The following is a 22634-nucleotide window of genomic DNA, read 5'->3' as shown; positions in this document are numbered from 1 at the left end:
CCTTAATATGTTAACAAATAGGGGGTTTTCTGTACAGCATGCAATGTAGGCTATAATTAATGTTCAACATCACTCTCACAACACATTTACCCAACATTTAAGTGCCATTTGTTTGTGATTTACATTCATTTTGTATTTTGATTACAAAAAATAAACTGTTTTGTTTTGTACTTGAGTGGTGTTTGTATATTGACTACAATTGACTAAAACTACAAGTACCATAATAGCATCTTTCTGTATTTCCGGAAGTGTGCTTCGGATCTTTCTTTCCACATTGATCATCGCAGGAAGAATTGTCTACTATTTCAAATTCAATCATTATCAGCTGTGCGAACTAGCTAAGTACGTTGCATTTCGTGGAAGTATTTTAAGGAAAAATGTGTACTCAAACGAAGGCTGCTTCCCTAATGGCGAACATTCCAGAGGCAGAAATCGACCCGACGGGTGTGTTCAAATACGTTCTCATTCGAGTACACAGTAAAGAAGACGGCGACGATTCGAGCGTAGATATTGTACGTGGATATGCCTGGGCCGAATATCATGGTAAGAGGACCAAGAATGAGGATGCTTTTTGTCTTTCAGTTTTAATATAATTCATGTTTATGTCACTGATCTACTAGCTACAGACTAAGACTCGTACTGTGCCGGCAGTGACGCTTGCGAGCCAGTAGGTGGGGCTTATGTCACTGAAAATGTCAGAGAGGTCAGACAGTCCAGCCCTACCTTGCTATATTGTTGTCTTAGGTCTCTCTTCATGTAGTTGTGTTTTGTCATATATATATATATATATATATATGTGTGTGTGTGTGTGTGTGTGTGTGTGTGTATACAGTTTAAGTCGGAAGTTTACCTAGACTTCGGTTGGAGTCATTAAAACTCGTTTTTCAACCACTCCACACATTTCTTGTTAACAAACTATGATTTTGGTAAGTCGGTTAGGACATCTACTTTGTGCATGACACAAGTAATTTTTACAACAATTGTTTACAGACAGATTATTTCACTAATAATTCCACTGGGTCAGAAGTTTACATACACTAAATTGACTGCCAAAAACAGCTTGGAAAATTCCAGAAAATTATGTCATGTCAATTATCATATCAGAAGCTTCTAAAGCTATCATTTGAGTCAATTGGAGGTGTGAATGTACTTCAAGGCCTACCTTAAAACTCAGTGCCTCTTTGCTTGACATCATGGGAAAATCAAAGAAATCAGCCAAGACCTCAGAAAAAGAATTGTAGACCTCCACAAGTCTGGTTCATCTTTGGTCAGCAATTTCCAAACACCTGAAGGTACCACGTTCATCTGTACAAACAATAGTACGCAAGTATAAACACCATGGGACCATGCGGCCGTCATACCGCTCAGGAAGGAGACCCGTTCTGTCTCCTAGAGATAAACGTACTTTGGTGCGAAAAGTGCAAATCAATCCCAGAACAACAGCAAAGGACCTTGTGATAATGCTGGAAGAGACAGGTACAAAAGTATCTATATCCACAGTAAAAATGAGTCCTATATCGACATAACCTGAAAGGCCACTCAGCAAGGAAGAAGCCACTGCTCCAAAACCGCCATAAAAAAAAGCCAGACTACGGTTTGCAACTGCACATGGGGACGAAGATTGAACTTTTTGGAGAAATGTCCTCTGGCCAGATGAAACAATAATAGAACTGTTTGGCCATAATGACCATCATTATGTTTGGAGGAAAAAGGGGGAGGCTTGCAAGTCAAAGAACACCATCCTAACCGTGAAGCATGGGAGTGGCAGCATCATGTTGTGGGGGTGCTTTGCTACAGGAGGGATGGGTGCACTGCACAAAATAGATGGCTTCTTAAGGAAGGAAATGATGTGGATATATTGAAGCAACATTCCAAGACATCAGTCAGGAAGTTGAAGCTTGGTCGTAAATGGGTCTTTCAAATGGACAATGACCCCAAGCATACTTCCAAAGTTGTGGCAAAATGGCTTAAGGACAACAAAGTCAAGGTATTGGAGTGGCCATCACAAAGCACTAACCTCAATCCTATAGAAAATTTGTGGGCAGAACTGAAAAAGCGTGTGCAAGCAAGGAGGCCTACGAACCTGACTCAGTTACACCATCTCTGTCAGGAGGAATGGGACAAAATTCACCCAACTTATTTTAGGAAGCTTGTGGAAGGCTACCTGAAACGTTTGACCCAAGTTAAACAATTTTAAAGGCAATGCTAACCAATACTAATTGAGTGTATGTAAACTTCTGACCCACTGGGATTGTGATGGCTGAAATAAATGATTCTCTCTGCTATTATTCTGACATTTCACATTCTTAAAATAAAGTGGTGATCCTAACTGACCTAAGACAGTCAGGAATTGTGAATAACTGAGTTTAAATGTATTTGGCAAAGGTGTATGTAAGCTTCCGACTTCAACTGTGTGTGTGTGTAATGACAAAACACATCACGACGAGAGACAACACAACACTACATAAAGAGAGACCTAAGGCAGCAACACATGACAACGCAGCATGGTAGCAACACAACATGGTACAAACATTATTGGGCACAGACAACAACAACAAAGGGAAGAAGGTAGAGACAACAATGCATAATTGCCTCCACTCTCCTGGGCAGTGGTGTAAAAATACTTTGAAGTACTACTTAGTTATTTTTGGTATCTGTACTATACTTTACTATTTGTAACTTCCAGTTGACTGGGGCAGCTCTAGCAGGGCAGAAATGTGACAACATGACTTGTTGGAAAGCTGGCATTCTATAACGGTGCCACATTGAATGTCACTGAGCTCTTCAGTAAGGCCATTCTACTTTCCAATGTTTTCCTCTGGAGATTGCATGGCTCTGTGCTCAATTTTATACACCTGTCAGCAACGGGTGTGGCCGAAATAGCCAAATTCACTAATTTGAAGGGGTGTACTTTTATAGATATAGTGTACATTCCTCATACAAAAAACAACAGACTTTCACTGGGTTATTCTGCACATCAGTGCTTTTGAAATATTGTGTATTTTGAGTATTTCAAAGAGATTGGTTCTGAAACCTTGAGTACATTAATGATTTTGTGTTTTTGTCCCTGCAGCGGATATCTATGACAAGGTAGCAGAGGAGCTTGAGAAAGGAGGGCACCTGGACTGTGAATGTATTGGAGGAGGAAGGATTAAGCACGACTGCCAGTCAAAGAAGATCCACGTCTATGGCTACTCCATGGTAAGAGAATGCAGAATAGCGTTGTTATTTCAGTGGAACTCGTACGTCTATTGATTTGGGTTTTCTGATATTGCATGGCTGATATTACATCTCTTGAGGTTCGTTATTTCCTAGCAGCCAAGTTATCCTTTGAATTGCTTTCTTGTTCTTTGCAGGGCTTTGGCAAAGCAAATCACGCTGTTTCCACAGAGAAACTGAAGGTGCGCTATCCTAAATACGAGATCACCTGGGCTGATGAGGGATACTGACCTACACTGGACCCACCTCTGTGCTTGGACTTGGTTCGGGCCTAACTCTTTTCCTGAGTGTGGACCAACAGAACACTGCAAAACCTCAGTGGCATCACAGTATGTGAGATCTGAAGACAAACCTGTCGGTACAAAGCTGGGACTAAGACTGACACATTACCTAGTTCATCGTTTCCCAAACTCAGTCCTAGGGACCCCAAGGGGTGCATATTAATTTTTGTTGCCTTACACACATTGTATTCAAATGATCAAACCATCATCAAGCTTTGTTTATTTGAATCCGCTGTGAAGTGCTAAGGTAAAAAGTTTGGGAAATGCTGACCTAGTTGCTGACTAATATACCCAGAACAGTGCTTGATTTTTGTATTTTGTTTCAGTGAAACAATACATGGAATACATTACTTAACAGGAATCTTTTCATGTTTAACCATAAAACTAATAAATGTTTACATCGATTTAATACATTGTAACGTATGCTTTATTAGCATGAATTCATGTTTAGTAAGGACATTTTATATCATACAATACCGGTACCTGAAAACGAATGAGTATGAAATTCCATCTCCGGTCATGGAGTCATAAAACCATTATCATGTTGAGCAATGTGGTTCAACACAGGGGAAATATAACACTCCATCTTTCAAATGGCGCACTCCTGTTTCATAACAGAAAAACGCATCTGTCATTACGTTTCTCTCTACTTTTATCTCACTGTGTATCTAACTACAGGAAGTTCATATGGTTTTGGGAGCCACTAAACTTCAAATTGCTGAGCAACTGCTACATGAGTGATTATACATGTGGATATCAGATAAGGTCAGGTGAACTCATTGATCTGAAACGTGTTAACTTCCGATGTTGCCATACAGGCACAGTGGTATAGTGGAGGGTAAATGCAGTTTACATGAAAGTATAGGGAGTGTTACTTTTTACACCGCAATCAGTTTACCCACCTATCGTTTTTACCATTACATCACTGTATACTGCAAATCTACACTCAATCATGTACCTAAAATATACCTTGCTGTCAGTATGTGCTACTGCCAATTAAATGATGTATCTATAGTGAATTTATAGTATCCATATCACAAGTTTGATACCTTCATAAAGGTATACATTGCAAATTAGTATCCTATCACTATTCAGTGCCTTGGCTCTGAGCATATAGAAGTCAGGTTTCTACATGACACTGAGCACTGCAGAGCTGCCATGATGAATGCATGCAGCCACAATATTTAGTCCTCTGTTCAGTAAAGTGCCTTTAAAGATGGAACATGCTGTTTTACGACCGACGGCTCTGACCGATGCAGGTGGATGTAAAGTCTACCTGTTATCTATCAGCAGATCAGAGGAGGTCAGAGGCAGACAGTGGCTGTTATCACAGTCTAGTAGGTGCCAGGTGGTGTTCAGACGTCCACAGCTCCAGCAGAAAGAGAAGGGTAACATGGGATTTAACAGAGGGATTTCAGCGCTGGTTTTACTGCTGACGTTTCTCTGGGGTAAGAACATTGACACTAGTCTTCATGCAATACTTTGCTAAATGTAGGCTAGTGTTTACTGAACTCACTGTCCGTGTCAGCAACAAGGACAGTTTTTTAAATTCACAGTTATCAAGGAAGTGCAATATCGTTTTTGTTTTTGACTTGAAATAGGCTGTGTAGATCACAGGTGCATAATGAACCTAGGTCCTGTGGCTTTGGAAGTTACTGCTACCACAAAAACGGTTATTTATTATGTACAGTGTTACTTTATGGACTCTTGTGACATGGATTCTGTACTAGCTGCTGTCAGGGACCTTGGATTGAACATTTCCCAGATTACTGCACTGTATGACCTTTGAGCCTGCTAACATTAGCAGCCTCATAAAACGTTGATTATAATGGGTTCTGATAAGAGGGGAATTAAGGGGTTAGTTACTGCCCGGGTAATTATTGCACGTACTCACTCGGGTCCAAGAATGGAAGATCCTACTGGGGCATTTATGCAATTGGCCACTTAAAAAGGACAGTTTTAGTTTTTTCTGCTTAAATCACTCTCCTACTGTACTGTAGATGGAGATTATTGTCCAAGTCAATGATGAGTCTGTTGTTTTGCAGCGATTGGCTCACAGACACTTGCATGCCAGACCCCAGAGCTGAAGTGTGACTTTGTTTGTGACTGTACAGACTGCAGCGATGAAAACGGCTGTGGTAAGACTCCCTCTGCTCTGTCTGAGCCGTACAAATCAATTCTAGTACCTGCGCTCCAGTGACCGTGCCCATTTGCCACTGAACACCAATCATGCAGCTCAGATATTTACCAAACGTTATGTTATATCACTAGAGCGGGATGGAAAAAGGTCAAGAAAAACCCATTTCCAAGAACACACATTGCAGCTCCCTCAGACCAACACATTGCAATACAAGCTTTTGATTTTAAGTGATGCCTGTCTGTCTGCTTGCCTATCTGTCTGCCTGTCTGTATCGTGCGTGTTGGTGTTAAACCCAAGGCTACAGAGGGATGGACTTTGTGTGTGACTTTGAGGACCCAGATGTGTGTGGCTGGCAGGACCAGTCCTTGGAGAAGGCCTACTCCTGGGAGAGGCGTCAGAGAGGGGACACACTGCCAGACAGCGGACCCTCCTCAGACTTCACCATTGGGACAGCCACCGGTACACTCTCGACAGTACTACAACACACAGATAGGGACTCGGTGCACTCAGATACTCACACTCCTGCCCTCCCAGTGAATGTACACTAATATTTAAAAAACACTAAAACACAGGGGTAAGAAGATTTGTATCATACACTACTAAAAAATGTAATTCACATCTATTTTTTTATTTAATTTTTTTTATTTAACCCGGTAGGCCAGTTGAGAACAAGTTCTCATTTACAACTGCGACCTGGACAAGATAAAGCAAAGCAGTGCGACACAAACAACAACAACCGAGTTACACATGGAATAAACAAACGTACAGTCAATAACACAATAGGAAAAAAATCTGTATACAGAGTGTGCAAATGAGGTAAGGCAATAAATCGGCTGTCGTGGCGAAGTAATTACAATCTAGCAATTAAACACAGGAGTGATAGATGTGCAGAAGATGAATGTGCAAGTAGAGATACTGGGGTGCAAAGGAGTAAAACAATTTATAAATATATAACAATATGGGGATGAGGTAGTGTCACGAGAATTTTCAATCCCAATAATAATAACTGATAATATATAGCTCTGACCAATCCCCGAGTTCTGTAAGACCATGGGTTTAATAATAATTAGTCAAATGCTCAGTTTATGCAAAAAGAGAGAACGTTCTTTGAATAAACTGTGCTAAAGTCCATTATACAAAGACATCCATTTTATAGCTGCGCACATACTTCCACACAAACAGTAGGTGAGTTTTATCCTTCTCCATAGTTTTCACCACTGTGTATCACTGCCCAGCCGACAGTTCCATTCCCCCGAGATTAGGGAAACCTTGAGAAGTACTCCCTATGCTCTCATAGGTTCCTCAGAGGCCTAGCCAGGTCGGTCCAAACACAGTTTAACTGTTCTGTTTTTTTCTTCGGCACACACATACAAGTTCAAACCCTAAACTACGCCTTGCTCAGACAGTCTGTGTTTTTCCACTATACAGATACATTGTTTAACCTAATTCTGACTAAAACTACACACATCATCAGATTATAATTGTATGATTCTAATCAATTTCATACAGTTATAAAGTTTCAGAGTGGAATCAATTTATCATTATCTTTCAACATATACATTATTTTATCAGGTAGTTGGATGTACAGATGCAGTGATCTGTGAGCTGCTCTGATAGCTGATGCTTAAAGTTAGTGAGGGAGATATGAGTCTCCAGCTTCAGTGATTTTTGCAATTCGTTCCAGTCATTGGCAGCAGAGAACTGTAAGGAAAGGCGGCCAAAGTAGGAATAGGCTTTGGGGCTGACCAGTGAAATATACCTGTGCGTGCACCCACCCGTAGCGCGTGCTACGGGTGGGTGCTGCTATAGTGACCAGTGAGCTGAGATAAGGCAGAGCGTTACCTAGCAAAGACATAGATGACCTGGAGCCAGTGGGTTTGGCGACGTATATGAAGTGCGGGCCAGCCAACGAGAATGGTGGGTAGTAATATGGGGCTTTGGTGAATGGGGCTATTTGTGTGTGGGAGATTATACAATGACTGCGTGTTTTATTTTTTCAGGTTGGTTTATGGGAGTGACCGAAGTGAAGGCACATTCTCCCAGCACTGCAGTGATGGCATCTCCAATGATGAAACAGTCTTCTCCCTCATGCCGAATGCACCTCAGATACTTCCTCTGGGACGCAGGTAACACAATAGCATTACAAAATCAAGGGTTTTACAGTAATATTTAGCTAGTTCTTCTGATAAATTTTAGCATGGGAAACACAGGGATTAGCCACTGTGTAGAATGAGGTAAATTCCCCCCAAATCTAACCTTTATACTATTATCAGGGTTCACAGGAATGGGGCCTGCCCCACTGTGGGCATCTGTGTATAGGGAGGACAGCACCCTGCAGGCAGTGGTGTGGCGTCCTGAGAGCACCAGCGTGCGTGGCTGGAGGGAGGCAACCGTCTTCCTGGGACGCATCCCCACTACCTTCCAGATCCGCCTCCACTCCCAACGCACCGAGGGGCGCCGCGGAGACGTGGCTATAGACCAGCTGCAGTTCTTCGACTGTGCCCTGCCTTGTGAGTCTCGCTCTTTTTCTGTCTTTTGATTCCTCTGTTTCTTTATGCTCTCTTCCTCAGATCTGTTATTCTGTGTCAGTGTGTTAAAACATCACTTTGAGTTAAGAGAGATTACTCTTTTAACTCTTTCTCTCTCTTTTCTCTCTTTCTCTACCTCTACCTCTCTCTTTGTTCTCAGTGCCAGTCCCAGGGGAGTCGTGTGCTGCAGGGTTACTGCAGTGTAACAGGGAGGGCTGTGTGGAGCAGCGTCAGGTCTGTGACGGCACTGATGACTGTGGTGACAAAACTGATGAGCAGAATTGTGGTGAGAGTCACCTTATTTCATCCTTATTTTAACCCTGTTCCACTATTTTTATGAACTCTGTATGGCTTTGTGTGTTTAGGAGGCTACTGGGGCTGTGACTTTGAGGAAGGAGTGTGTAACTGGGACCTGAGGACTGTCTCCACTAGTCTGAAGTGGACAAGGACCAGTCAGGCCAATATCTCCACGACAGACCCTTTTAAAGGACCTGGTAGAGACCATTCCGACAATACTGCATCGGGTACAAGCTCAATGACATTATAGAAACATAGTAATACTTGTTCTGTCCTGATTTTAGTCCTCAGTGAGATGTCTTCAACTTGTGTTATTGCCCTAAAGGTCACTTCCTGTATGTCACTGTACCTGAAGGCGGGCTCAAATCTGATTGGACATCCTTTCAAAGCCCTTTACTGGAACCAACCAATAGTACACATCCTTGCAAGGTATGCACTAAGGCACAATAATGCTTCTCCAAAACACCCCTCTATCATGCTGTCTCCACACACACACATGGCTTCTACCTTGGCAGGCCAGGCTTTTGAACTTTATACGCACATTTACATGTAAAAAAAAATGCCATTTAGCAGACACTCTTCTCCAGAGCGACTTACAGGAACAATTAGGGATAAGTGCCTTGCTCAAGGGCACATCGGCTGATTTTTCACCCTGTAGACTCAGGGATTCAAACCAGCAACATTTATATTACTGGTGTAAGGCTACCAAACGCACATCACACATACACACACTATCACACACTATATCATCACTCTTGACAGTCAATAACAATAGTTGAATCAATCATTATGTTCACTTTAATTACTAATGTACTACAGTCTGTATAGACACTTGTCTTTAATGTGAGCAAAAACACCTAAATGAACGTCATGTCTGCCCTGTAGATGGTGATGTACAGCCACCAGTTTGGGCCAAGGTCTGGAGGCCTGTCTGTGCTGGTGGCAGACACTGAGATCTACCCGGTGTGGCAGAGGGGGGGTGCCCTAGGGGACCTCTGGGTCAAGGCTGAGGTGGAGATCATTAGCAACACCACCTTCCAAGTGAGTGGCCTGGATAGGGCTTGGTTGGACATAATCAAAGCGTGGACTGTTTCTGTTTCAGATGGTTTTCCAGATAATCAAAGAGCTTTACATTGGATGAGAGACAGTATTGTTATAAAAGCCTGTTGAATACTGACCACCTTTGCATTTGCATATAGCTCTCTTTCTCCTTTTAATGACATTCATCTGTCTTAGCTTGTGTTTGTGGCTGCGATCCGAGACAAGGAGTATGGAGGGGTTGCTATAGATAGCATTATGATGTCTCCTAACTGCCGTCTCTCTAAAGGTGAACCAAATAAACACATACAAGGAAGGTATCTTCTGAATCACACAATGTATACAGAACTGAACTACTAATAATGTTAACTAACAGCACAGCGCAATATGGTCATAACATAGCATGTATACTGCATCTATTTACCCGCTTACTCTGTCCCCTTCCCTTTCCTCTTGCAGGAAATTTCACATTAGCAAATTTCCCCAAACCTCCTGGGCATCCTTGCACTAGCGATACCAGTAAGATCTGTGACTTTCGAGAAGACTGTGCGGATAAAGATGACGAGGCCAAGTGCGGTGAGTACTCTGCGTTTACGATGTATGTATTATTGTAGGTGTATTATACAGTTGAAGTCGGAAGTTTACATACACCTTAGCCAAGTACATTTAACCTCCGTTTTTCACAATTCCTGACATTTAATCCTAGTAAAAATTCCCTGTCTTAGGTCAGTTAGAATCACCACTTTATTTTAAGAATGTGAAATGTCAGAATAATAGTAGAGAAAATGATTTATTTCAGCTTTTATTTCTTTCATCACATTCCCAATGGGTCAGAAGTTTATATACACTCAATTAGTATTTGGTAGCATTGCCTTTCAATTGTTTAACTTGGGTCAAACATTTCGGGTAGCCTTCCACAAGCTTCCCACAATAAGTTGGGTGAATTTTGGCCCATTCCTCCTGACAGAGCTGGTGTAACTGAGTCAGGTTTGTAGGCCTCCTTGCTCGCACACGCTTTTTCAGTTCTGCCCACACATTTTCTATGGGATTGAGGTCAGGGCTTTGTGATGGCTACTCCAATACCTTGACTTTGTTGTCCTTAAGCCATTTTACAACTTTGGAAGAATGCTTGGGGTCATTGTCCATTTGGAAGACTCATTGCGACCAAGTTTTAACTTCCTGACTGATGTCTTGAGATGTTGCTTCAATATATCCACATCATTTCCTTCCTTAAGAAGCCATCTATTTTGTGCAGTGCACATATCCCTCCTGCAGCAAAGCACCCCCACAACATGATACAACAAGTTCTCATTTACAATTGCGACCTGGCCAAGATAAAGCAAAGCAGTTCGACACATACAACAACACAGAGTTACACATGGAGTAAAACAAACATACAGTCAATAATACAGTAGAAAAACAAGTCTATATACAATGTGAGTAAATGAGGTGAGATAAGGGAGGTGAAGGCAAAAAAAAAAAAAGGCCATGTGGCGAAGTAAATACAATATAGCAAGTAAAACACTGGAATGGTAGATTTGCAGTGGACGAATGTGCAAGGTAGAGATAGAAATAATGGGGTGCAAAGGAGCAAAATAAATAAATACAGTAGGGGGAGAGGTAGTTGTTTTGGCTAAGTTATAGATGGGCAATGTACAGGTGCAGTGATGTGTGAGCTGCTCTGACAGCTGGTGCTTAAAGCTAGTGAGGGAGATAAGTGTTTCCAGTTTCAGAGATTTTAGTAGTTCGTTCCAGTCATTGGCAGCAGAGAACTGGAAGTAGAGGCGGCCAAAGGAAGAATTGGTTTTGGAGGTGACCAGAGAGATATACCTGCTGGAGCGCGTGCTACAGGTGGGTGCTGCTATGGTGACCAGCGAGCTGAGATAAGGGGGGACTTTACCTAGCAGGGTCTTGTAGATGACCTGGAGCCAGTGGGTTTGGTGACGAGTATGAAGCGAGGGCCAGCCAACGAGAGCGCACAGGTCGCAGTGTTGGGTAGTATATGGGGCTTTGGTGACAAAACAGATGGCACTGTGATAGACTGCATCCAATTTATTGACTAGGGTATTGGAGGCTATTTTGTAAATGACATTGCCGAAGTCGAGGATCGGCAGGATGGTCAGTTTTACAAGGGTATGTTTGGCAGCATGATTGAAGGATGCTTTGTTGCGAAATATGAAACCAATTCTAGATTTATTGGAGATGTTTGATATGAGTCTGGAAGGAGAGTTTACAGTCTAACCAGAAACCTATGTATTTGTAGTTGTCCACATATTCTAAGTCAGAACCGTCCAGAGTAGTGATGTTGGACGGGCGGGCAGGTGCAGGCAGCGATCGGTTGAAGAGCATGCATTTAGTTTTACTTGTATTTAAGAGCAATTGGAGGCCACGGAATGAGAGTTGTATGACATTGAAGCTTGCCTGGAGGGTTGTTAACACAGTGTCTAAAGGGCCAGAAGTATACAGAATGGTGTCGTCTGCGTAGAGGTGGATCAGAGACTCACCAGCAGCAAGAGCGACATCATTGATGTATACAGAGAAGAGAGTCGGTCCAAGAATTGAACCCGGTGGCACCCCCATAGAGATTGCCAGAGGCCCGGACAACAGGCCCTCCGATTTGACACACTAAACACCATCAGAGAAGTAGTTGGTGAACCAGGCGAGGCAATCATTTGAGAAACTAAGGCTATCGAGTCTGCCGATGAGGATGTGGTGATTGACAGAGTCGAAAGCCTTGGCCAGGTCAATGAATATGGCTGCACAGTATTGTTTCTTATCGATGGCTGTTAAGATATCGTTTAGGACTTTGCGCGTGGCTGAGGTGCACCTATGACCAGTTCTGAAACCAGATTGCATAGCGGAGAAGGTATGGTGGGATTCAAAATGGTCGGTAATCTGTTTGTTGACTTGGCTTTCGAAGACCTTAGAAAGGCAGGGTAGGATAGATATAGGTCTGTAGCAGTTTTGGTCAAGAGTGGCCCCCCCTTTTTGAAGAGGGGGATGACCGCAGCTGCTTTCCAATCTTTGGGAATCTCAGACAACAAGAAGGAGAGGTTGAACAGGCTAGTAATAGGGGTTGCAACAATTTCAGCAGATCATTTTTAGAAAGAAAGGGTCCAGATTGTCTAGCCCCGCTGATTTGTAGGGGTCCAGATTATGCAGCTCTTTCAGAACATCAGCTGACTGAATTTGGGAGAAGGAGAAATGGGGAAGGCTTGGGCGAGTTGCTGTGAGGGGTGCAGTGCTGTTGACCGGGGTAGGGGTAGCCAGATGGAAAGCATGGCCAGCCATAGAAAAATGCTTATTGAAATTCTCAATTATAGCGGATTTATCGGTGGTGACAGTGTTTCCTTCCCTCAGTGCAGTGGGCAGCTGGGAGGAGGTGTTCTTATTCTCCATAGACTTTACGGTGTCCCAGAACGTTTTTCAGTTTGTGTTGCAGGAAGCAAATTTCTGTTTCAAAAAGCTAGCCTTGGCTTTTCTAACTGCCTGTGTATATTGGTTTCTAGCTTCCCTGAAAAGTTGCATGTCACGGGGGCTGTTCGATGCTAATGCAGAACGCCATAGGATGTTTTTGTGTTGGTTAAGGGCAGTCAGGTCTGGAGAGAACCAAGGGCTATATCTGTTCCTGGTTCTAAATTTCTTGAAAGGGGTATGCTTATTTAAGATGGTGAGGAAGGCATTTAAAAAAAATAACCAGGCATCCTCTACTGACGTGATGAGATCCATATCCTTCCAGGATACCCCGGCCAGGTCGATTAGAAAGGCCTGCTCGCTGAAGTGTTTCAGGGAGCATTTGACAGTGATGAGTGGAGGTCGTTTGACCGCTGATCCATTACGGATGCAGGCAGTGAGGCAGTGATCGCTGAGATCTTGGTTGAAAACAGCAGAGGTGTATTTAGAGGGCAAGTTGGTTAGGATGATATCTATGAGGGTGCTCGTGTTTATGGCTTTGGGGTGGTACCTGGTAGGTTCATTGATAATTTGTGTGAGATTGAGGGCATCAAGCTTAGATTGTAGGATGGTTCGGGTGTTAAGCATGTTCCAGTTTAGGTCGCCTAGCAGCACGAGCTCTGAAGATAGATGGGGGGGGGGAAATCAGTTCACATATGGTGTCCGGAGCACAGCTGGAGGCAGAGGGTGGTCCACAGCAGGCGGCAATGGTGAGAGACTTGTTTTTAGAGGTGGATTTTTAAAAGTAGAAGTTAAAATTGTTTGGGTACAGACCTGGATAGCCTGCAGAGTTCTGTCCTACTATCTTTGCAGTAGATTGCAACACCACCCCCTTTGGCTGTTCTATCTTGTCTGAAAATGTTGTAGTTAGGGATGAAGATTTCAGAATTTTTGGTGGTCTTCCGAAGCCTGCATTCAGACAAGGCTAGAACATCCGGGTTGGCAGAGTGTGCTAAAGCAATGAATAAAACAAACTTAGGGAGGAGGCTTCTAATGTTAACATGCATGAAACCAAGGCTACTACGGTTACAGAAGTCATTTAAAGAGAGCGCCTGTGGAATAGGAGTGGAGCTAGGCACTGCAGGGCCTGGATTCACCTCTACATCACCAGAGGAACAGAGGAGGAGTAGGATACGGCTAAAAGCTATGAGAATTTGTCGTCTAGAACGTCCGGAACAGAGAGTAAAAAGAGGTTTCTGCGGGGGATAAAATAGCTTCAAGGTATAATGTACAGACAAAGGTATGGTAGGATGTGAATACAGTGGAGGTAAACCTAGTTATTGAGTGATGATGAGAGAGATATTGTCTCTAGAAACATAATTGAAACCAGGTGATGTCATCGCATGTGTGGGTGGTGGAACTGAAAGGTTGGATAAGGTATAACGAGCAGGGCTAGAGGCTCTACAGTGAAATAAACCAATAAACACTAACCAGAACAGCAATGGACAAGGCATATTGACATAAAGGAGAGGCATGCTTAGTCGAATGATCATAAGGGTCCAGTGAGAATTGAGGTTGGTTGGGGTCACGGCGATTCAGACAGCTAGCCGGGCCATCGGTAGCAAGCTAGCATAGGATGGAGGTCTGTTTTTAGCCACCTCGTGCGTTTCAGTTGGTAGATTAGTGGGGATCCGTGTGTTAGAGGGGATCAATCCAATTGGCAAAATAGATATAGTGACCCAAGAAAAATTGTCCGATAGACCTATTAAGATAGCAGCTGATAAGACAGCTAACGATTAGCAGGCTGCAGATGGGCATTCAGGTAAAGTCACGACGGTGGGGCCAGTTGTACAACTCCCTCGGGCAGATAACGTCGGTATTTCAGTCGTGAAGGCCCGATTGGGCTCCGCATCGGCAGTAAAACGGGTCCGAATAGGTGATTCTAGCCCAGGAGTGGCTGATGGAACTCTTCAGCTGGCCGGAATAATTGATGTTTGCTCCAGGATCGACGTAAGCCAATAGTGACACGGATAGCAGCTAACTAGCTGCGAGATCCAGGTGTAAATGTCCAGAGCTTGCGGTTGAAATCCGGGGATATGGAGAGACAAATAGGTCCGGTATGTTCTGGTCTGAGTTGCGTTGTACAAAACTGGCGATAGATTTTCGAGTTAAAGGATAGCTGATGACCACAAACCGTAGTTAGCTGAATAATAAAGTTAGCCAGTAAACTGGCTAGCTTCTTGCTAGCTTCTGGTTAGCTTCTTGTTAGCTTCTTGCTAGCTTCTGGTTAGCTTCTGGCTAGCTTCTATTGTGGATTACAGATTTTAGGTAAATAATACTTTTAAAAAATTGGCGGGTTGCAGGAGAGTGTTTTGAAGTTGAGTTTTTGGAAAAAGAAAATATATAAAAGATATACGAAGAAAGATGTAAATATATATATACACGGGACACGAAAAGAAAGAGGACAAAGGATGTCTGGCTGCTATGCCATCTTGGTTTATTCATGATGGTCATTATAGCCAAACAGTTGTATTTTTGTTTCATCAGACCAGAGGACATTTCTCCAAAAAGTACAGTCTTTGTCCCCATGTGCAGTTGCAAACCGTAGTCTGGCTTTTTTATGGCGGTTTTGGAGCAGTGGCTTCTTCCTTGCTGAGTGGCCTTTCAGGTTATGTCGATATATGTATGTAAACTTCTGACCCAGTGGAATTGTGATGCAGTGAATTATAAGTGAAATAATCTGTCTGTAAACAATTGTTGGAATAATTACTTGTCATGCACAAAGTAGATGTTCTAACCGACTTGCCAAAACTATAGTTTGTTAACAAGAAATTTGTGGAGTGGTTGAAAAACAAGTTTTAATGACTCTAACCTAAGTGTATGTAAACTTCCGACTTCAACTGTATTTGTATTATTTGTCAAAGAATGTTCGGTGTGAATCTTAGTGTGTGTGTTTGTGTAGGGGACTTCTCCTATGAGAAGGGCAGCTCTGGATGGACAGACAGCAGCATTGGAAGCCAGCAGTGGGTGCTGAATGACACCCCCAAAGGTAACTTTTGGACAGAGGAGTGTGTGCTTATGCGTGTGCATGCTTGCTTCTGTGTGTTATGCTTGTGTGCATATCAAGATACTATAAGGTATGAGTGGCCATGTCTGGTCAGCTGTACATTTTGTTTAGTTTGTTTTTCAGTATAGTGACAGACCTCCACCTCTCTCTATCTCTCTCTCTGCCCTCAGACAAGTACCTGTTTTTAGCTAAAGCCCCAGGGCAGCAGTTAACTGAGGCCCAGACACGCACCCCTCTCCTGGGCCCCTCGGGGCCAGCCTGCACCCTCAACTTCTCCTACTCCTTGACCAGCAAGAGCAATCACACCGGTAACACGGCCTCAGACACCTGCAAGAAAACCCTAACAATCCCCTTAACCAAAACCTATGTCCCTCCTACAGGTCAGGACATCTGCCGCTCCTTGTCTTTACCTCTGCCTCTTTGTTCCCCGTTTTCTCCCCTAGGTGAGCTGTCCATCCGGGTGATTGACAGTCTGTTGGGCATTCTGCCCAGGCTGTGGGAGTTCAGTGGGAAAACAGGATCTGTAGAGGGGGTGTACCAGCAGGCGCAGGTGTACATCGGAGCCAGGGATCACCGCTTCCAGGTATGATACCTTCAGGACATGCTAATGGTTTGGTTTGGGGGACCTTGTTTGTAGCCAGTAATTATCTTGTATTATCTACTACCATATTAATTGTATTCATTTTTTGATGCTGTGTTTACTCTTTTCTTTCACTCCCCCTCTCTTTCCAAGATTGAATTTGTGGCTCGTGCTAGGAAGTTGTGCCCATGTGCCAGAATATTTGTGAAGGATGTTCGTTTCATCAACTGTCACGCTCAGTATTTCCCATCCTCTCCCACAGGTAAACAATTTATGTTTCAGTTTGAACAAATATTGTTTTGTTGTGATCATTTAGTATTTCAGTATGGTCACACACATATCCTGTGTAGTATATAGCATTTTATTTTGTTGATTTTCTGCTGATATGATTTGTTTCTTCTGGACAGCTCTGTCATGTAACTTCGAAGAGGGACTGTGTGGCTGGTACCAGGATCAAACGGACAACTTTGACTGGAGCCTGCTCACAGGGATGGACCATTCCATTGGCGTCGGTACTAACATGACCTTACACCTGCATAGAATAGTTAGCTAGGTTCACATAACAAACATACCAGTTTTACATTCTAAACATGTCGTACTTCTCACATAGTAGCATTACACCAAGTGTTCTCTGCTCTCTATGTAACCAATGGACCTGATCATTAAGTCATTAGGGGTCTATAACACCTTAATTAATCCTGCCTTTGATTACAGGTAAAAGCCTTGCTGTAGACGTATGGAGCCCCTTGTTACGGGGTGTGTCTGGCCGTCTGTTATCGTACCGTCAGCCAGGCACCCCCGGACATCACTGCCTGTCCTTCTATTATAAGCTCTACGGGCCTGAGACAGGTGAGGATGAAGGGCTCTCCTTGACTTCCAGAAGAGTCACTCCTGAACACAATGAAAACCACTTTCACGTTCTATTTCTATCTCCCTCTTCTCTTCCTCTCACTTCCTCTTCCTATGTTTTTACTCCTTCTCTCTCAACTCCCATCCATCTCCCCCTCTCTCTATCCCTCTCAGGTGCACTCAGTGTTAAGTTGCGTGATGCCTACGGCGGTGAGAGTCTGCTATGGAGCCGCAGCGGTGCCCATGGCAACTTCTGGCATGAGGGACACTGTCCAGTATCTGAGCAGCTAACTAGCTTCCAGGTATGAGTGGGTTCAATACAGGATTCAGTTCCAGTTACACGTAAACATAATAATAACAAAAATAGAATATGTCTGTTCATGTTGACATTGATATGACACTTTCATTTCTCTCCACCCCTGCTCCCCTCTCCTTCCTCCTCTCTGATTCACAAACACACACAGCTGATATTTGAAGCAGTGCGCTCCGGCTTTGACGGGCGGGTTGCACTAGATGACGTGGCGTTTGTGAACGGCCCATGCACCGTGCCCAATAAGTGCTCCTTTGAAGGCCAGCAATGCGGCTACACCAGCACTGGCACTGCCAGCTGGCTCCACACTAACTGGCAGTCCTCCAACACTGGGCCAAAAACAGACCACACACTGGAGACAGTGATTGGTGAGAGACGGAGTGAGAAATAGAACGACAAAAGGACATACTTTATATTTATTATGGATCCCGTTACTCTTCCTGGAGTCTGTCAAAATTAAGGCAGTTATACAATTTTGAAAACATTACAATACGTTCATAACAGATTTCACAACACACTGTGTGCCTTCAAGGCCCTACTTCACTACCACATATCTACAACACAAAGAGTGTGAAGAGCCCTCTGGTGGCATGTCTTGTGGGGTATGCATGGGTGTCTGAGCTGTGTGCTAGTTGTTTAAACAGACAACTCAGTGCTTTCAACATGTCAATACCTCTCAGAAATACAAGTAGTGAGAGATACAAAGATACATGGAATCTACTTAAACATATCCTATTGTTGGTCCTTAGGGTACTACATGATGGCAGACAGTGATGTGGAGATCCTACCACAGGGCAGTGTGGCCACCCTTACATCCCCTGTGCGAGTAGGCGTGGCACAAACAGAGTGTGTTCACTTCTGGTACCACATGGGGGGAGAGAATCCTGGTGAGTATATACCTTTTACAGTACATACCCACCCTCAATCACACTTTGCATGCTGGGGCCTCCAGAGTGGCGCAGCGGTCTAAGGCATCGAAATGCTTGAGGAGTCACTACAGACGACGCACAATTGGCCAAGTGTCGTCCGGGTCAGGGAGGGCTTGGCCAGCTGGGATGTCCTTGTCCCATCGCGCTCTAGCGGGAGTTGCAGCAATGGGACAAGACTGTGACTACCAATTGGATATCACAAAAAAGGGGTAAATGTACTATAAAAAAATATGTTCGCCAACATTAGTGTGTGTGTGATCTATTTTAGGTTTGCTGACTGTGTACATGAAGCCAGTGAAAGGAGATAGGGTGAAGATCTTCTCCAACAACCTGGACCAGGGAGATGTCTGGCGCCAAGGCAACGGCAACATCAGCAGCACCATCACAGACTGGCAGGTAGTGTACATGATGTCATGTGATCAAGCCACTGGTCAGACACTGCAAGCACTGAAAGGTCAGATGTAAGCAGCCTAGTGTTTAAGAGTGTTGGGCCAGTAGCCGAAAGGTCGCTGGTTTGAATCCCCGAGCCAACTAGATTAAAAATCTGACGATATACCCTTGTGCAAGGCACTTAACCCAAATTGCTTCTGTATGTCGCTCTGGATAAGAGTGTCTGTTTGTGTTTCAGTTGGAGTTTGAGGTGCAGGGAGCGGGTGGCAAAGGCACTCATGTCTCAGTTGATGACATAATTTTCTCAAGCCATCCTTGTCAAACACTTGGTCAGTACTTTACACACTCACGAACACACAGAGAGATAATTATTCTTATTGTGTGTGTTAGTGACATGCATGCTGGTGTGTTTGTCAGGTACTAAGTGTGACCTGGAGATAGGAATGTGTGACTGGACCAACACTCAGAACCCTGAGCTAGACCAGTTGGACTGGGAGCTGACCAGTGCTGAGGCAGAGACCCACTACCCCACCCCATCCCATGACCACACCCTTGGGACAGAGAGAGGTGACACACTGACACATTTAAATGCATTTACTGTAAGTTACGGTCTTGATTAATCCTCACACTTTACTTACAAGATGCAGGTATGATGGAGTTATAATGCATTATTAAAGTCGTCATAAGCATCAAATTGGCCTCTACTCTTCCAGATTAGAATCCATGTTCTGATTGGTCCCAGTCTTATTGTCCTTGTGTCCATTCTGCAGGTCACTTCCTGTTCCTCCCCAGTAGCACCAGGGACACAGCCAAATACAAGGCCTGGTTGCTGAGTCCTCATCTGCCCTCCACCATGGGCACCTGCCTGCGCTTCTGGGTGTACAAACCAGTCTCCCGTAAGACCCAACCTACACCACTGAACATCACCACTGCTGTCTTAACTCTATCAAACAACCTGCCTTACCTGTCTGTTTCTATGTGATGATGCCGACCATGATGGTGGTGATCCTGGTTGCCAGTTTGTTAATGCCGTTCTATTCCGTACTGTGTCCATGCAGATGGTAGTCATCTGAAGGTGTGTAGGCAGTCTGAAGGGAACCTGGAACAAATGTTGAGTGTGGAAGAGGTGGGAGCAGTTTGGTCACGCTTCAATGTTGACATCACTTCTGCTGAAGAGTATCAGGTCAGACATCACACAAACACACATACACACACACACACAACACAGGTGTGGTTCCTGAGTTTATTAAGCAATTAACATCCCATCATGCTTCAGGTCATGTATAAAAATGCCCAGTTACCCATTATTATGGCTACCATGGCTAGAAGAAGAGATCTCAGTGACTTTGAAAGAGGGGGTCTCAACGGAGCATAGGGGGCTTAAAGTGTGTGTTTGCGATCGTGTACGTGTGCATCTCGGTCACAAGATTTGAACCCAATTGAACACTTAGGGGAGATTCTGGAGTGACGCCTGAGACTACGTTTTTCACCGCCTTCAACAAAACACCAAAAGCTGGATTTTCTCGTGTTGCATCCCTCCTATGCCAAGGCACATTGAAGCTGTTCAGGCTCGTGGTGGCCCAAAGGCCTATTAAGACACTTTATTTTGGTGTTTCCTTTATTTTGCCAGTTACCTGTATATATTGTCTCATATTGTATTATGAGACATTATTATTATTATTATTGTTGTTCATTGAGAAAGTGTGTTTCTAGATTATATTTGAGGGTTTCAAAGGATACGCTGGAGTCTTGGCCCTGGATGACATTGACTATGACATAGGATTCAACTGTGCCGGTGAAGCAAAAGACCCACAAACAAGTAAGACACAAGCAATATCTTTTTCATGGCTCATGCCACTCGCCAGGCCTGGCTGAGCAACCCTTATCTAATAGCACCTTATGTCCAATACAGCCACACCAGAACCAGACAACGCAGGAGGTATTGCTGCTTCCATCATCGTGGTACTGCTGCTGCTGGCCACTCTGGGAGTGTTGCTGTACTACTACCTGCGCACCCAGGACAAAACAAAGGCAATGACTGGCGGAGCTGTGGAACAATCAGCTTCTCCTTCCGTTATCGAAGGCATTGCCAATGACATGTATGACCCACACCCCACAGTGAGTATTATGGCTTGGGGTTTTTTCACCTGATTCAAGAACGGTTCAAGGAACGGCTCAAGAAGGTGTTTCTAACATGAAATATTTGTACATTTGTTCTCATTCTCCTTTTGTCCATTTTCAGCAGGACCGAATGACCGTGTCTCCAGTTCCGGCACAACCCATGGCGGGGGACTTCACTAATGAAGTACGCTTCTCTGTAAGTACATGTCCCACTTAGAATCAATTCACTTATGTTGACTTATTTATTCTAATGTGCTCTGTGAATAACCTACAAATATCTGTTTTTGTGTGTCTGCAGGATTCCTCAGAATTAGTGAGGAAGGAGATGGTGTAGAAGGGGAGACTCTGCTGCCTAGTGGCGGCTTTGTGAAATGAAGGCGATATCACAGCAGAAGAACTGCTTGTGTCGTCTTGCACCTGACACACACACACACACACACACACACACACACACACACACACACACACACACACCTGGATATCAGGATAGCATTGACTTGCTAACTTTGAGTGAATGGCTATAGCATCCACTGCACACCTTCACAAACCCTACACACAAACACACTCACTCTCATCCATGTACCATTGCAATCAATGAAACAGCTGCAGATTTGACTGACTGGGTCCTGAAGTCTGGGACTTCTGCTGGTGGACTGTCAGGATAGTTGGAGTTCAATGAGATGAGATGGCTCACTGTATGCAGTTCTAGCTGCCAAAGCATGAAATTGCCCCTTCGGTCCTCAGAGACAAGACAGACACTGCTCTGCTGTGGTAATTCTACTAATAATGAGTTAGATGAAGTAGAAATGAAGAACACTGACAAAAATGTCTGTCGCAGAATCCTATCTGTTGGCTACAGTGCTAAATTGTACTTATAGCTTATTGATATGAGAGCCATGCTATATAGCTGTTTATAAACACTGTCATAGAAGACAGCTGATTCAACTTCAAGTAAGAGAGACAAAGACGGAGAGAGGGATGTGATGCCTTATATTAGAATCTGCGAAAGAGAGGTGCCTTGTTGCAATTTGCTTCCAAATACAGTGCTGATGTTCTGGGGCAAATAAAAGACTAAAAGGAAAATATAATGATGAGCATGTATTTCCAAGCAAAAGGCTATTGAAATGTAGCTTAGTTGTATGTTTTGTGATGATGAATAGTACTAATTTAAAACAGAATGTCATGCACCATATTGCTTCAGTTCAGTTTTACAATAAATATCATCATTCATTTGATTATGAGGCTATTGCATATCTTGTGACATGTAACATGCATGGTAGATATATTAAACTAAAACCAGTCAGACCTATGTGTAGCCTAATTATGGGTCTAATGTGTAAGGTAAGTAAATTACGTCATGTTATTTCTCTTGGCTCCCTGATCAAGAGTCCAGAAGGCTTTGCCCTGGTCAAATGAGATCGATAAAAAAAAAAACAGATGGACAAGGGAATCACGACACGACATCCCACCCTAGCAACCGTCATGTCTCCAC

General features: G+C 43.6%; 2 protein-coding genes across 3 annotated transcripts; both read left to right on the top strand.

Moving 5' to 3' along the window:
- The first annotated feature begins 232 nt into the window (after nucleotides 1-232).
- Nucleotides 233-3909, top strand: phpt1 (phosphohistidine phosphatase 1). Its single transcript, XM_024397542.2, has 3 exons — nucleotides 233-543; nucleotides 3074-3201; nucleotides 3357-3909. The coding sequence occupies exons 1-3, from the start codon at nucleotides 378-380 to the stop codon at nucleotides 3447-3449; spliced, it is 387 nt and encodes a 128-aa protein (XP_024253310.1). The 5' UTR covers nucleotides 233-377; the 3' UTR covers nucleotides 3450-3909.
- Nucleotides 3910-4820: 911 nt separating this feature from the next.
- Nucleotides 4821-22377, top strand: mamdc4 (MAM domain containing 4). Of its 2 annotated transcripts, none has more exons than XM_024397541.2 (29): nucleotides 4821-4948; nucleotides 5546-5638; nucleotides 5938-6099; nucleotides 7641-7766; nucleotides 7914-8150; nucleotides 8329-8454; nucleotides 8534-8692; nucleotides 8791-8894; nucleotides 9351-9506; nucleotides 9702-9792; nucleotides 9963-10079; nucleotides 15859-15945; nucleotides 16134-16271; nucleotides 16407-16546; nucleotides 16697-16805; nucleotides 16951-17055; nucleotides 17258-17392; nucleotides 17567-17694; nucleotides 17857-18070; nucleotides 18452-18589; nucleotides 18900-19027; nucleotides 19260-19350; nucleotides 19439-19588; nucleotides 19792-19917; nucleotides 20080-20204; nucleotides 20735-20840; nucleotides 20934-21139; nucleotides 21267-21338; nucleotides 21441-22377. In XM_024397541.2, exons 1-29 carry the CDS (start codon nucleotides 4894-4896, stop codon nucleotides 21474-21476), a joined length of 3660 nt encoding a protein of 1219 aa, XP_024253309.1. In that variant the 5' UTR covers nucleotides 4821-4893; the 3' UTR covers nucleotides 21477-22377. The 2 variants fall into 2 exon arrangements, with proteins under 2 accessions (XP_024253309.1, XP_024253308.1); XM_024397540.2 differs by having other exon boundaries at nucleotides 21264-21338.
- The last annotated feature ends 257 nt before the right edge of the window (nucleotides 22378-22634 follow it).

The sequence above is a fragment of the Oncorhynchus tshawytscha genome, linkage group LG33, assembly GCF_018296145.1.
Source record: "Oncorhynchus tshawytscha isolate Ot180627B linkage group LG33, Otsh_v2.0, whole genome shotgun sequence".
Taxonomy (NCBI): domain Eukaryota; kingdom Metazoa; phylum Chordata; class Actinopteri; order Salmoniformes; family Salmonidae; genus Oncorhynchus; species Oncorhynchus tshawytscha.
Note: the sequence above shows the minus strand (reverse complement) of the source record. Positions and strands in the feature narration are given on the sequence as shown.

Coding starts and splice junctions, on each gene's coding strand:
- phpt1 (XM_024397542.2), top strand. CDS start 378: ATGTGTACTCAAACGAAGGCTGCTTCCCTAATGGCGAACATTCCAGAG. Junction 544..3,073: donor TGCCTGGGCCGAATATCATG/GTAAGAGGACCA, acceptor TTGTCCCTGCAG/CGGATATCTATGACAAGGTA. Junction 3,202..3,356: donor ACGTCTATGGCTACTCCATG/GTAAGAGAATGC, acceptor TGTTCTTTGCAG/GGCTTTGGCAAAGCAAATCA.
- mamdc4 (XM_024397540.2), top strand. CDS start 4,894: ATGGGATTTAACAGAGGGATTTCAGCGCTGGTTTTACTGCTGACGTTT. Junction 7,767..7,913: donor ATACTTCCTCTGGGACGCAG/GTAACACAATAG, acceptor TACTATTATCAG/GGTTCACAGGAATGGGGCCT. Junction 17,695..17,856: donor AGCAGCTAACTAGCTTCCAG/GTATGAGTGGGT, acceptor AAACACACACAG/CTGATATTTGAAGCAGTGCG.